General features: G+C 45.7%; 1 protein-coding gene across 3 annotated transcripts in view; it reads left to right on the forward strand.

Annotated features, from left to right (window-relative positions):
• ZDHHC3 (zDHHC palmitoyltransferase 3) overlaps window positions 1-15,959 on the forward strand; it is a 134,802-nt gene that overhangs the window by 99,414 nt on the left and 19,429 nt on the right. For 2 of the 3 annotated variants that reach the window (XM_086941755.1, XM_086941756.1), the window contains exon 6: window positions 6,983-7,113. In XM_086941755.1, the coding sequence (XP_086797881.1) occupies window positions 6,983-7,113 (131 nt within the window). Of the gene's footprint in view, window positions 1-6,982; window positions 7,612-13,855; window positions 14,540-15,959 lie in introns of those variants that run through there. The other variant, XR_015300712.1, reaches the window with a different exon arrangement.

Genomic DNA, 15,959 nt, shown 5'->3' on the forward strand with positions numbered 1-15,959 from the left:
CTTGAAATACCAAAGCCAGATAGTCAATCCACAATCCAGCAGAGACACACAGGATGGGTAAGCAAGAAAATAAAAATCATCTTTACTAAAAAACGCATTTCTACATTCTGAGTTCAGGCATACTAAACACTGTTTCTCTATCTTGTCCCAATGAGAAAATATACTCGTAAAATATTTCAGAGTATTCCCCATTCTATCGTATGGGACAGATAGCCTTTCAAAATTGAAAAACTAATTACACTGTAGTTCACTATCAGGACATAAAACACACACACCAGGACATGTCCTACCATTCACATTTTATTATTATTATTATTATTATTATTATGTTTGCACTTGTAAAGCGCGCTGCTACCCGGAGGTTTCCTGGCGCTGTGCAACGCTGGGGAACCCGTCCTGGCTTTCCCTGTGGGATGCTCCCTGCTGGGAGTCCCCACTGACTGCATCATGCCCTTACATGCATCATGCATCATGTACCTTAGGCTTTTCCTAGGTGTGACACATGTAATAAAATGGAAGGTTAGAGCTTGGTAAGTGGGTGAACATGGCAGTAAATACTGCACACAGACACTGCAGTGGCAGGTCTGAGAACCTTTTGAAAGGCTGCTCGTGAGGTTTTCACAATCAGTGCTACAGGCCCACTAGCAGCATTTGATTTAGAGGCCCTGGCACTCTCGCTGCGCTTTACCAGGGACTTACCAGTAAATCAAATATGCCAATAATCAAAGCACCAATCCATAATCCAATTTGCAATGGGAGCACTTGCATTGGACAGCAGTGAAAAAGCGCACAGAGATACTAAACCAGCAAAAGCAGAGATCCGAAAGCAAAAAGACTGGGGAAACACGCCAAATGATGCCAAGTCTAACAATCGCCCATCAAGTTATGGCTTTCCGACTCGCATACTGGCATTTTAGCGGAACAGGAGGTATTGCACTACTCGGCCAAGCCCAACCCTCTGAATTGGCAGAAATACTTGGAGGTGGTAGAGGCCAGACAAGTAGGTGCCTACATAGGATATTGGGGGCTTGCGCAGACCGGGGAAACACGCACACTGACAATGACACACCCTAGTATAGAGGTGAACTGCTCCTTCTCCCCTATCCTTGCATACCCCCTCCGCCTTCAATGGCAAAGGTTTTCCTCAACGTTCCTACACTATGTAACCTTCTCCTCCATCCTAATCATTTTCACTGGCACTATACTGCACTCAGTCGAGGTCACATAGTTGTTTCTTCCACATGTTAAATGTTGTGGGTACTTCTTGCAATGTGTTATATACAGTATTAGTTCTTTCTACTGCAAATCCATGTATGCAAGTAGATTGTGACGCAGTATACAATGTATGCATAATGCAAACTGTGATAATCCTATAATAGACAAATAGCAAGCATTGTGATGGTATTGTAAGCATCTAAACTCTCTACTGAATACTAATGTTGTTAAATTATAAATAAAGAACTATCCAAACAAAAAAGATTAATCATGTCTTTGTTCACAGGAAAAAAACTTTACTCGGTCAGGGGATGACAGGAAGAGAGTTGAGCATCTTCCTGTGTGCTAACCAAAGTGACTTATCACATCTTGCAATATTGCTATGGAAGTCTCCCCATGGATGCTTCGATATGACCTGCTATACCAAAACCCCTGCATTCCACTGAGAAGCACATGTCTTTTGTTGGGACGGAAAAGTCCCTTGCATGATGACAGATGTGCACCTCTATTCTGAGTCCCCAAGCTGCCATGATAATCTGGATCCCTGGTGCTGATTTTTGGTCATTGGTGCCGTTACTGTCCTGTACACCTTAAAAGGGCTAGTTTATTCTAAAAAGTCACTGATCTGTGGGGCATGCACACACATCACAGGAAAAATATTTGGCTTTTAACCCCTTGCATGCTCATGACAGTCCCCGGCCGTCATGGGTCATGACGGGGACCGTCGAATCCCGCCCACTATTCAAATTGCCCGCACAGCGCGAAAATTCACGCCGCATGGAAGGGATTGAGGTAATCATAAAGAGTAGAACAGGGGCCTTTGTAAACGTTTGTTAGACATATATCAGTGATGCTGACATTTAGGTATCACCCACAAGTAACTCCCATGGCCTGTGTTGTGGGGCTATCTGGGCAGGAGTTGCTCCTGCTGTGACAGACTGGCTCCTGGGCAGGGAACAGAGCAGAGGAATATGTACGTCAAAGAAAGTACACCCTGCAACATGAACTTCAAAGCATGACAATCTTAATCATATTTGTGTCTTGAAATGGATTATATAAAGTGGAGTTTGAAAGTCCCAAATGCTCAACTGTCAAGCAGTGTAGAGAGTAGGAAACCCAATATACCAATCGAGGCTTGGGCAACTGAACTACTTTAAGTAAAAAGCGCCTACAAGGGAATTTATTTCAGGAAAGTTCAATGAGTGACTGTTCTCAAAAATTTCTTTCTGAAGGTGAGTCTCGTAAGAACATCCACCCAAGTGTCCTATGACAACAATGGTGAATCCAATTCAAGAACACAAAAACACAAGAGTATCTTATTTGTTTAGAAAAGTAAATTTGTTTATATATCAATTATTCATTAAAAAGGAGCACAAAATTGAAAATTAAATCAGCAACAAATCTTGAAAAGAAGTAAAATCAAATTAACCCCACAAATCATGAAGAAGATCTATACCAACAAAATTGATAATGACATATTTCCTGATGAAAATAATGGTCACTAAAGATCTGCAAATATCTCAGAAATAGATGTTAGTCGACATTTCGGTTTCGGTGGCGTCAATCCGTCAGACCATCTTCAGGACAGTAGATATTGCGTATACGTATGACCCTTTTAAAATCAAAAGTTCCACGATAAAGCCTTATCGTGAGTATCAAGTCAAATCCACAAGCAGTAATGCCGAGAGTCACACTGATCAAAAGTTCAAGATAGACAAACAAATCACGATGATTAAGTGAGCCAATCAATGGTATCAATTTCGGGGAAAGGGATTCAATCTTCCAATTACCTCTTCTATGAAATATGTAATTCGGCAAGGCGTGAGCTTCAAACAATCAAGTCTTGTAGCAGTAGAGAGTGAGCAGTAGAGTGTGAGCAGTAGAGTGTAGTAGAGTCAGTAGTAGAGAGTGGGTAGAGATTAGATAGTAATAAGAGTGAGTCGAGATTAGAGAGTAGTAGATAGTGAGTACTTCTGTTGGCAAGAAGTAGAGAAAAGCAGCAGTGTGGAGAGACAGTGCAATCCCTCTGACAGGATGAATGAATGTCTCAGGGGGGCACTCAGCACAGGGTCCAGGGACGGCGCTGTGACGTGCAGGCAAGGCGAGCTGCAATGAACCCTACGCTCTTTAAACCTCAATAATAAATGTGCATCACTTTCAAATCACTTTAAAGAACACATTACGTATATTCGTTCTTGTTACATTTCTAAGAACAAACGTCACATATTTGTAGTGTCGTAGGACTATCAGAAAGACATGCTTCTAACACACGTGCTCCCAAGTACTATGTTTCTTGTCAAGCGCTGTCCTCCCCAGGTGAGCAGATCTGAGCCTAGCTTTTAAATAACTCCCTCCCCGAACACACCCACCTAGCCATGACATTGGCATGTAAAAAGAATCGATGCCAGCAGCGAAGCCCCCCTCCCCCCGGACACCCCATTCCTCATCCGAAGTAGCCCCAGGCAGCTGGGCTCATTGTGCGCCACTACTCTTTAACATAAAGTAAACTTTTTTTTTTTTTTATCCTTTGGAAGTCAAGGACTCTGTAACCTATTCCGCCCAGTGCAAACTAGCTGGAGACGTTTGCTGGATACAAAGTGTTTTCACAGCTTTCTAGTCAGCAGGAGATTTTAACTAGGATGCAAGATAGCTATAACTGATAATAAAAATCACAATGTCTACAATGTGGAGGCAAAGATTTGGCTTTTCTGACTAACGTAACAGTTATACTAAACGATTGTGAACCAGAATGGCAAGAACTAAGAATATGCTAGCGCTTGACATGCGCTAAACAGATTTGTTCCTACAGAAAGCGGCTCTTAATGTGTGAATTTCAATTTCAGTATTTTTGCAACACAAGACTTTAATTGTCTAGAGGCAGAGCACGCTCTTCAGAAATCTTGCGCATCTACTTAGTCTTAAAGAGATGATTGGCTAGGGGTTAGAATAATCATCACATCCTTAATTGTTGGTCTAAGGAACTTCAATATGTTGTCTGAGTCGGCTGACCAGCAGTACATTTCAGAAAAAGACCAGGACTCCGAGTGGAGCAAGGTCTGCAAAAGGTGAGCAATGACTATGTCCTCACTTTTTATACATTATACACTGACCAATCCCTGATACATGTCTATTATATCTAATAGGCTGTCCTACATATATACAGTCCTGATGAAGACCCGTCTCTGATGCGCAAAATCAACGCATCGCCAACCAGGGTCGAAACGTCGACGCATTCCCTTCTTGCACGAACCAACTATCAAAAATCTTTTAGGACCCAAGAATTAATTGATGCACCTAATGGATTATTGTATATATAGTTGTTGTTGCCAATAAGTATATGAATTAACAATGTTATTTGTTGTTTTAAATGGGTACCAGTCTTGCACAGAATTTGTGTTTTGTGTGTTTTATGGACAGCAACTTGAATACTTTTGATTCAAATTCAGAGAATATGAAAGTGTATGAGTAAAAATTAACTTTAATTTTTTGCTTTGTGGTCAGTGTGGTTGATTATATTGGTATATGTACCACTGTCTTTGTATCCTGATTAGGGACGAAGTATATAAATAATACAATTGGAATACTATATCATTGTGTATTTCTGTCAGACAGAACCACTATTATTTATTTTATTACCCACCCAGGTTCTGAGGGTTACAGGGTCACCCCATTACATGTAAAGGCATGAAGATACAAGACTATGGTTCAGATAAACAGCCTATGACATTCATGTTACTACTATGAAGCACGTCAGTACCTACTAATTATCTCGCGCAAATGCCATTCATCAGTATCTGAACACAAGAAGCTATCAACACACGTGGTTATCGTGACTGCACACAAATTCAGCCCAGCCAAGTAAACGGAGCCAGACAAGTCATTGGACGACATTACTCGTTTAACTATAGAAAGTATTTCAAACATGCACCGTCTGCCAGTGTTAATGTTGCAGCCAATCAAACCCTGATCACACAGCATAATCCTCTTGTCTTCAATTACTAGCTGCTAGGCCTCCCCCTACATTGTATAAAACTGTGCGTCCTCGCTTTCAGACCAGCATACAATAACAAGCATCGAAGCATCGATCTCTTAGCTTTATGGGCCATGTGTTTGAAACACATGGCCCCGTAAAGATAAGAATCCTTTTGCGACGCACACGGAAGTCAGACGAGCCTGTCCAAGTGGGCCGTCTGACAAAGGGAAAAGTCCACATCACAGAAAGCTCTTTACCAGTGGCTGGACACCGTTTAGCATAAACGGTGATGCCGGCCAATGGGAAAGAGGGGCGGGGCTTTACGCCTGATACTCAAAGCCACTAAAAACATAAAATGTCACCAGCAAGACTGCGCATGTGCGCAGCCCATGCAGACGAGACCTAAACAACAGCTATTGCTATAATTGGGCTGTTGCCCATGTGCAAGCTAAAGTCAATGTACCCATATACCAGAAGGGGGCCACTGTGATGGAAGATACAGTGAAAGAATCTGCTGTTGCACCAAACGAGCCTTTACCCTTGTGCAGACGAAAGTCTATCAACCCATATGCCAGATGGGGCTGCTGTGAAGAGCAAGAGCTGTTATCTGGTGCACCCTATCCGGGCGGGAGGGACTTTGTCATTCTCGACGTGTCACCAAAAAGATACCGCTGGTTTTCATCCATGCACCTTTAGCCCAGAGTAAAGCATCGAAAGCTGAGAAACTGCCAGCGACCTACGAGGAGGATCAGAAGAACTTTTCGTATCATCTGCTGCCACTGTGAGTCAAGTGTTGAAGGGGTACTTGGCCCAATGGCGCAGGGCTCACAGTAAGTCACGGATCGAAATATCTCTGGTAAAAGGCCTCGACTTCCACGATTGAGCCCAGTAGGCCCTGCTAGCCCTGTGACTCTCTGAAAGGGGTTCTGACATTTTCCAGCATCAGCTGTCAATCCCCAAGATATTGTTTGCTTATGTAGACCTCATCATTGAAGTATAGCTTTAATCATGAGGCACAATGAGCACAGCATCCACATCTGGGCATACAGATCACACGTAGGGAGCCTGCTGCAAAAAGAACAGGTGAGGCCTGTGTACTGTCAGACATGACCTAAGTTGGCTGAAACAGGACTGGGGTTGCTTGTGTTCCCATCTCGAGGGGACTTGAGGTGGCACTTAAAACTGTACTGTTTCTATTGGAGCATAGCCAAGGCAGTTTTGCATATGACTGGTCTCTCTCTAGAGTTGCACAATGGGCAAAAAAACGATGTACTGAAATGCAGCCTAAGCAGTCGCCAGTGGCTGAGATTCATTCAAGCCTTCCTTCCATCACTTTGTTGTTTCTGTCAAAGAGTCCATCCCACTCGTTGATTTGTACCATTTTTTTTATGTGTAGGCTAATACATTAATGTGAATTCCACTATACTGGTTAGCGTGTTTCCAAAATTCCAAAAAATTGTGTTTTTTGTAAGTTCAATGTTGCTATTTTTTTTTTATTTGACACATTTGAAGTGTTTCTGTTGAACTCCTCCTAAAAGACGAGTGAAGCTGTACATTTGTAACTGACTTTCTGCAGGGAGTGAGATTTACGACTTACAGTGTACCTCACTTTATGTTTTTTCAATATAAATAATTATGGCAGGCTTTTAGTTTGTTTGAGAAACTTGATCAAATTGTAAGCCCTCCAAGTTGTTTTTCATCACAGTTATTTGGACCACCCATCAACATTTGTTAAAGTTTTGGTTATATAATGTTGTGGTCCCTATGTTTACATGTCTTGTATGTTTTTTCCAGCATGCAGTTCTTTCTCCCCACCAACAACAGTAATCCTGCTCATCCTTTTATGTTTTGAGGGCCTTCTTTTTCTCATCTTCACATCTGTTATGTTTGGGACACAGGTGCACTCCATCTGTACTGATGAAACGGTAAGTGTATTGCCCCTTTCTTTTGGTTTTTTTCCCTTTACTTGTTATTTTATAGTCTGTTTTCATTTTAATTATTGTTGTGTTAATGCATTGATGTTTGTAAAGTACCTTTATACAACATATTGAACAACAATTTGTAAAGTGCGTTTATACAGACTTCAGTTTTTAATTTATATACCTGGACAAGGTGTGGACATTTCAAATCGGTAACCATCTGTAGGACATATTGGCAAACGTTGCACAACGTAACCGTTTTTGCACTGATTTGTAAAAGCCAATCTATTGTGTCCATACTTTAGCTTTAATTGTGACTTTGTAGCGTCTTGTCTTTGTGTACATTCAGAATCCTGTCCAGTGTTTTTGCCAACACCAGTACTAATAATCAGTTACAAGGCATATTTGAGCCAACATTCCATTTGCTATTTTTTTGAGTGGTCTCTAACCCTACATTTAACTTTTCATCTACCCCTTAGAAAGCATCCTGGTGCATACATATAGGTAGGTTCGAGGCATGTGGGCTGCTGAATTCATATCTGTGCATAGATCGCCGCCTAGTGTTGGATCCAGATGATCGCACATTGTTGTCCTGGAAGAGTCTTCGAAGTATCACGAGATAGGTGGCTCCTCCCCTGGACTACGGTGTGCATGGGCATCGACTCCATCCCCAGATTGTTTTTTTCCGCTATTGGGATCGGATGCATATTTGTTAACTCAAGTTCGGAATCGATAAAAAACTTTCTTTTTGGCCAAAAGGCCTTTAGTATATCGTCGGTATTGTCTTGCGATCGGTGCCCAGTTCTGTTCCAACTCAGTTCCCGAGCCGGACATCTAGAGGAGCCGCGTGGCTTTTCAGCACTGAAGGCCCGGTCGACGCCAGAGGCCTTATCGACGAACCATCATGGAATGGAGCCCGTTCAAGAGATGTCCCATGTGTAACTCGAAATATCCTCACATCGCCGTCCACCCGTTGTGCAACAAGTGCCTGTTGCCGGATCATGATGAAGCCAGCTGTATGGCTTGTTCTCGTTTCTGCTCCAAGAAGACGATTCTACTTTGACGCGCAGCGCGCAAGGAAGCCCAGCAGACAGCACCTGAACCGGTGAACATCTTCGATGCCGAGGACTATGAGGGAGCAGAGCGGGAGGTTCGAGAGAACCTGTCTGATCCCGCATAGGAGATAGACTCCAGCTACGACGCTGATATTGAAATGGTCGATACTGAAGACGTCGTCGACGAGGTAGGAGACGACGATGGGGCCTTTGGGGCCTTGGAAAATAGCTCAAGCGAGGCCCAAACGCTGATATTGGGACTGAGACACTTAATAAGGCTCAGGTCGAGCGATCGCCACATGGCCTTACCCAAGATCTTATACTAGGTTCTACAGCCTCGCCTTCGGGCCCGGCTTCGGACACTTCTAAGGAGCCACGGGTTGCCAAATCGAAACCGAAAGAGAAAGCTTCGGTGTCTATGCAACCAAAAGCACTAGAGGCGAAATTGAAACCGAAAGTGCGTATTGCTTTGGTCGGCTCGAAGTCCTCCGAACTATCGGTACCGACGAAGCATAAAGGTGTTATCGACCCGGTGAGGTCGCTAAAGGGTGTCGAGCCGAAGACTGGGACACCAAAAAAACTGGTTAAAGACGTCGACCCAAAAAAATCGGCGCCGAAGACCGTCGACAAAGACAAAGGACTCGGAGCTCAGAAGCTTCTCGATCCTACGCGTCGACCAGACAAGGCTAATAGCTGAACGAACCTCGAGTCCACGCCTGGCGGTGGCTCGAAGGAACCCGTCGAGTCGACGCAGCCGTCCGCCTCCTTCTCGAAGCGGGTTTCGGAATCGCTGAAGCGAATTAAGGAAAAGGCTTCGGCTGTTGGACCAAAGGATACTCCACCACCAAAGCCTGCCAGTAAACCTCAAAAATCGCCGGCGCCCATCCAGTTCATGCTGCCGCCAAAAGTGGTCCCTAAGGCCTTCGCCCTGAAGATGGCCGTCGAAGCGTCCAAGAAGGTGTCCACAGGGCCGAACCCCACAACTGCGGTACTGGTCACAAAGCATCGACAACCCTCGCTTGAAGAGCAGTCGGAACAATTCATCGATGCTGACACAGGTAGACTTTCAATTTATAAACGAAAGATCGCCCCGGAACAGCCTATGGAGTCATATAGAATCCCATTGGAAAAAAAAGGATTCTACTACAACACCCGTTCTTGTCGAACCTATATCTCCACGTGGCCAAGACACTGCTCCTGATTCGCCCACTTACTCGGATGTGGAGGCAGGGGAAGGTGACAATGAGGAGTACAGCTATCCTGTAGACACTGATCCTGAAGATCACAATGAACCCTGGGCGGACGCTGCTGACCCAGGGGATCCACACACTGCCCCGGACAGTCATGTGTATGCTGTAAAAACATCGCCTACTGAAGACTCGGCGGCGTTTAATGCACTTATTGAAATGGCAGCCAAAAATCATGATGTCCAGCTCCAAGCTGACCCTATTGAAGTGGATTTTCTGTTTGACACCTTTTCCACCTCAGAGAGAACTGTCAAGACTCTGCCAATGCTAAAGGGTGTCTTAAAACCTGCTGGAGACATATTTAAAGAGCCCACAAAGGCCAGGTTGATAAACCCCAGAATTGAAAAGAAGTACAAACCGACGCCTGGGGACCCTACCTACATTAAGGGACAGTTGCCGTTGGACTCTCTGGTTGTTTCCAATGCCCGGAAGAGGGCCAACTCGCAAACAACGGGTGATGCTCCTCCCCCGACAAAGAATCTAAAGTGCTAGAAGCATCAGGGAAAAGGGTGGCAGCTCAAGCGGCCAATATCTGGCCCATTTCAAACACTCAAGCACTCTTAGCCAGATATGACAGGGCCCATTACGATACACTTGAGACCCTGTTACAACACTTGCCAGATGAATATAAGGAGGCAGCAGAGATGCTCATACAGGAAGGAAAGCTCATATCAAATGCTTCTATCAAGTGTGCACTGAACGCAGCAGACACCGCGGTCAGAGCCATTAACACAAGTGTGATGTTAAGGCGACATGCCTGGCTCAGAATCTCCGGGTTCAAGCCAGAGATACAGACCACCATACTAAATCAGCCTGTAACCCCCGATCATTTATTTGGCCCAGAGGTGGACACCAGCTTGGAAAAAATTTAAAAGGATACAAACTGCAAAGTCTATGGGGGCTCTCAAGTCGCAGCAGTTCAGGGGTGGTTCTTTTCGTCTCTCAAACAATAGAGGAGTTTCCAGAGGCCAGCTGTCCCAACAAACACAGTACAATAAAGGTGGCGCGCAAACCACATACACCAAACAAAGTAGAGGTGGCTATCGTGGAAACAGCGCCAAGGGCAGAGGTTGTGGAAACAACAGCTTCAGATCCTCCGCCACTAACAAACAGTGACGCCTTGTCACTGCCCCCCCGACCATACAACACCGGTCGGGGGTAGACTACAACAGTTCCTGCCAGTCTGGAAATGCATCACCACAGACAGGAGGGTCAGGAAACTTATCCAGTACGGTTATTGTCTGGAGTTAACATCCACTCCACCCAACATACCCCCAAGACACCGTCCTATGTCCACAGAGCATTTGCACTTATTGCAGCAGGAGGTACTCTAACTCGTGCCTGTGGAAGAAAGAGGTACAGGAGTGTACTCACTGTACTTCTTAATCCCAAAAAAGGACGGGTCCCTCAGACCCATACTGGACCTCAGACCCCTAAACCAGTACATCCTGTCGGAACACTTTCACATGCTAACACTGCAGCAGGTCCTACCGTTGCTCAGTCAGGGAAATTTCCTTGCAACATTAGATCTGAAGGATGCATACTTTCATATTCCGCTACACCCGTCACACAGAAAATACCTCAGATTCACCATTGAGAATCAGCATTACCAATTCAAGGTGCTCCCTTTCGGAGTGACGACGGCACCCAGGGTGTTTACAAAGTGCCTGGCGACAGTGGCTGCACACCTACGGAGACAGAATATTCACGTCTACCCTTATCTGGACGACTGGATTATCCAAGCAAAGTCGGCCAAGCAGTGTGCCGCCCACATGTCCCACACCATTCACCTTCTTCACGATCTGGGATTCTCACTAAATTACCCAAAGTCCAACCTTCAGCCCGCCCACGTACGACAGTATCTGGGCGCGACAATAGACACTCTGGCAGCCACAGCACAGCCAAATTCAGTGAGTATCAACGGCATTCAATTACTGATACAAAATTCAGACCACAACACTCTCTTCCAGCACAAGTGTTCATGCAGTTGATAGGCATGATGGCCTCCTGCATCTTCATAGGCCCGCACGCGAGACTACATATGCGTCCGCTTCAGGAGTGCTTAGCACGTCAGTGGAATCAAGCTCACTGGCAGTTGAAAGACCTATTGTTGGTAACTGGTCGTGCATACAACTCTCTGCATTGGTGGAATCCACAAATCCTTTGCAGGGGACGACCGTTCCAGGAGCCTGTGCCACAGATCATTCTGACAACGGACGCATCTCTCCAGGGATGGGGAGCTCATGTACTCCACTAAACAGTGCAGGGACTATGGACAACGCAGCAAAAGAAGATGCACATCAACCTTTTAGAACTGATGGCTCTCTTCATGGCATTGAAAGCATTCAAGGTACATCTGTGCAACAAGGTCGTGTTGATCCGGACGGACAACATGACGGCCATGTACTACATTCAGAAGCAGGGAGGTACACACTCTCCACAGTTGTCTCATCTGGCTCAGAGCATGTGGAAGTGGGCCATTCAGAGGAACATCTTCCTCATGGCGGAACACCTCCCAGGCACAGACAATCAGATGGCGGACCTGCTCAGCAGGTACAGCCACCAAATGCACGAGTGGGAGATACATCCATCAGTACTCCACCCGTACTTCCACCGGTGGGGTCATCCAGAGATAGACCTGTTCGCCACAAAGGAAAACGCCAAATGCCAAAGCTTTGCCGCCAGGTTCCCACACCCACAGTCGCAGGCCAATGCGATATGGATGAACTGGTCAGGCATATCTGCGTACGCTTTTCCCCCAGCACCTCTAATACCGCTGGTGGCATGCAAGCTGAAGCAACACTCGATGACACTCATCCTGGTTGCTCCGACGTGGGCACGCCAACCATGGTACACCACGCTCCTAGAACTATCCGTGGTACCGCATCAAAGGCTGCACCTCACGCCCAGGCTTTTGACGCAGAGCCATGGAGACATTTAGCATCCAGATCCGCAACAGCTCTACCTGGCGATCTGGCTCCTGAGGTCTTAGAATTTGGCCACCTCAACTTGCCTCCAGACTGTATGGATATCACAAGGGAGGCAAGAAAGCCCACCACCAGAGCATCTTATGCGGCGAAATAGAAGCGGTTCGTCATTTATTGTACTGACCACAACATCAACCCTCTCGATGCATCTACTCACAACATAATTTGTTATCTGTTACATCTATACGAATGCAATCTGGCCTATGCTTCCATTCGTATACATTTGTCCACAATAGCAGCTTATCTACAAAACAGGCGGCATCTCTCACTCTTCAGAGTGCCTGCCATCAAAGCTTTTCTGGAAGGACTCAAACGAGTCATTCCTCCCTGGACCCCACCAGCTCCTGAATGGAACCTAAATGTGGTCCTCACCAGACTGATGGGTCCACCTTTTGAGCCTCTACATTCATGCGAGATTCAGTTCTTAACATGGAAAGTGGCTTTCCTAATAGCGATTACATCGCAGAGACGCGTTAGTGAACTCCAGGCACTAACTATCCAAGAGCCATTCATACAAATTCACTCCAACAGGGTGGTGCTTCGCACTAACCCTAGGTTTCTTCCTAATGTGGTTTCACAGTTCCATATCAATCATACTATAGAACTGCCTGTGTTCTTCCAAAATCCTGAGTCAGTGGCGGAAAGAATGCTCCACACACTAGACGTCAAGAGAGCCTAAATGTACTACATTGATAGGACCAAAGATTTTCGGAAAACAAAACAACTATTTGTTGCCTTTTCGCCACAACACAAAGGCAACCCCATTTCCAAAGCAGGTATAGCCAGGTGGATCGTTAAGTGCATTCAAATTTTGCTATTTAACGGTCCTCCCACAGGCCCACTCCACCCGTAAGTTGGGGGCCTCCATGGCTTTCCTTGGAAATATTCCTTTAGAAGACATATGTAGAGCAGCCACATGGTCTACCACACACACATTTACGAAACACTACTGTGTAGATGTGCACTCCAAACAGCAGGCAGCTGTAGGGCAGGCTGTTCTGAAAACACTTTTTCAAACTGCTGCAGCTGGCACAGGCGGCCGCCCCTAATGGAGGGACTGCTATGTATTCTACGCACAGATATGAATTCAGCAGCCCACATGCCTCGAACCGAATATGCTACTTACCAGTATGCATCTGTTCTTGGCATGTAGGGCTGCTGACATTCATATGGCCCGCCCTCCTCCCCGGCGCCTGTAGCGGCTGCAGCACTCAGAATCACTCTTAGCATGGTCATCACTCACGGTGTAACACTCCCATCTTTGCCGCAATGCCTAAAAACAATCTGGGGATGGAGTCGATGCCCATGCGCACTGTAGTCCAGGGGAGGAGCCACCTATCTTGTGATACTTCGAAGACTCTTCCAGGACAACAATGTGCGATCATCCAGACCCAACACTAGCACAGATATGAATGTCAGCAGCCCTACATGCCAAGAACAGATGCATACTGGTAAGTAGCATATTCGTTAACCTTCCCTAGCCGTGGTATTTCATGCATCCTATTCAAAAACAAAAGGTCTCCTGTGTCCATACCTTGTCTTTCCCACCAGTACACTACGTACCATCAGTAGTTAATCTCCTAAGGGTTTTGTATTCTATTTTTTGCTTTGAATATTTTTCTTGATTAGAAGCAATCCTTATTTTACAGATGTTTAGTGTTGATGTTTTAGCACATATTCCAGTAATTGGATAAGCATTCCCACTCAATAAAATGTCAATTTCCCGATAGCAAACCAGTAAGAATATGTTGTTGTTAGCTTTTACACAGTAAACAGCAGTGTTCAGTATCGGGATATTTTCATCTTGGGTAACTTATGTAACGTAACACTGTTTCTGCTATATGCCTTGTGTCTCAATTCACTCAGTGTTTGCAGCAGTTGCCCAGCTTCTGCACTCTAGTTAGGTCACAACACCACTGGGGTTACACTGAGTTCAAGTTTACACATCCATGCCACTGTCCTTGTCGAGCGAAATCTTAGGGAAGAAATTGTTGACACCCTTCTCCATGTGGCATACACTGCCTCAAAACTCTTAGGAGTCTGTCAGCCCTGCAGCCTACCTCCTCAGGATAGTCTCTTGTATTCTGCCCTGGATTTCCTGTCTTTGAAGGAAAGCAGATTCCTTGGCAGTCGGCTCAAACCTATCTGATCTGTCTGGTCTCTATTATCTGTATCTGAAATTGTGAGATCCTTCCCATCTTCTTCCTGATCCAAGTGGAGGTTTACCTCCATCCTGAGCTTAGACTTTATATTTTCTGTATTTTTTGTTTTTAATACTCAGTGGGTATTAGGAAACTGAAGATGCTGCACAATACCCTCAAATTCCACTGTAGCTCCTGCCAGCTCTTGTGCTATTCCCATCGAACACAGAGCAGTACAGCTCCCACTGACCCTGATGCAGATGAAAATGAAATGAAAATGGGTTTTGTAAAGTGCAGATAGTTGCCCGGAGGCGTCCAAGCGCTGTGACTATGAGGTGTTCTTATAGTTGGGCGGATAACACAAGAGGATGGGGAGGGCCTATTTATTGAACAAAATGGTTTTCAGTTGTTTCCTGAAGGAGGTTAGGTCGGGATTGGACCTTAAGTGGGGTGGGAGAGTGTTCCACAACCTGGCCACATTTAGGGTGAAAGAACGGCCTCCCGGCCTCAGTCTGACTCTACATATGCCACTGACTCAGATACAGTTTTTGTGCCCAGATCCGCACCCAGCCATTCCATCTAGCTCACAGGGATCCGTCATAATGCTATGGATGTATCACCTAGGCCGCCTTTTGTGGGTCTGAACATTGACCCAGACAGTGGTGCAAGAGACCATAACCTGCATGCAACCAGTAAAAGGTCTGGAGTCTTTGGAAGAGCAATGATTTGAAGGCTGGCATCCTTGCTGGAAAATGAAGCCCTCTTTGTGCTGGTGACAACAATCCCTCATATATTGAAGCCTGTCTTGGCCTTTGAGAGAATGCCAGTTCCCCCTATGCTTTCTGATAGCTGGTCCTGTCACACATTTGATCGTGTAGGTATCCTTGCTCCCAGAGTGTACCGATAAAGAGTATAGGTGTATGCTTGACTTGTGCAAAGGGACTGCTTAGCAGAAACTGGTAATGTCCTGGACCTTCTCATCACCACTGCCATGACCGTGAGCTCCATTATGCTCATGGTTAACATTTGTGGTGTACATCTTTGGATATTTGCCCAGAGGCTCAGAAAATTGTAAATTGTAAATTGTTGTGTCTTGTAAAGCGCACTGCTACCCGGAGGCCTCGTAGCGCTATAGACCGCTGGGGAACCCGTCCTGGCTTTCCCTGTGAGATAGTCCCTCCTGGGGGTCTCCAAGGTGAAACCAGGCATCCCCGGCGTTTGTGTGGGGCCGTTGTGGAGATGAGGCAAGCTAATGCCCAGAGTTGCCGAGTGTGCTCCCTGGTCGGAGTAGGCACCGATGCGAGAATTATCAGTCCGCTGATCCTGGTCCAAGACCCTGCCGCGTCGGGAATCGAACCCTGGTCCCGGGCCGTTCTCTGCACTCGGGTCTGCCGCCTCTAACCAGTGAGCCACACAGAAAAG

This window comes from Lissotriton vulgaris, chromosome 10, assembly GCF_964263255.1.
Source record: "Lissotriton vulgaris chromosome 10, aLisVul1.2, whole genome shotgun sequence".
Lineage (NCBI taxonomy): Eukaryota > Metazoa > Chordata > Amphibia > Caudata > Salamandridae > Lissotriton > Lissotriton vulgaris.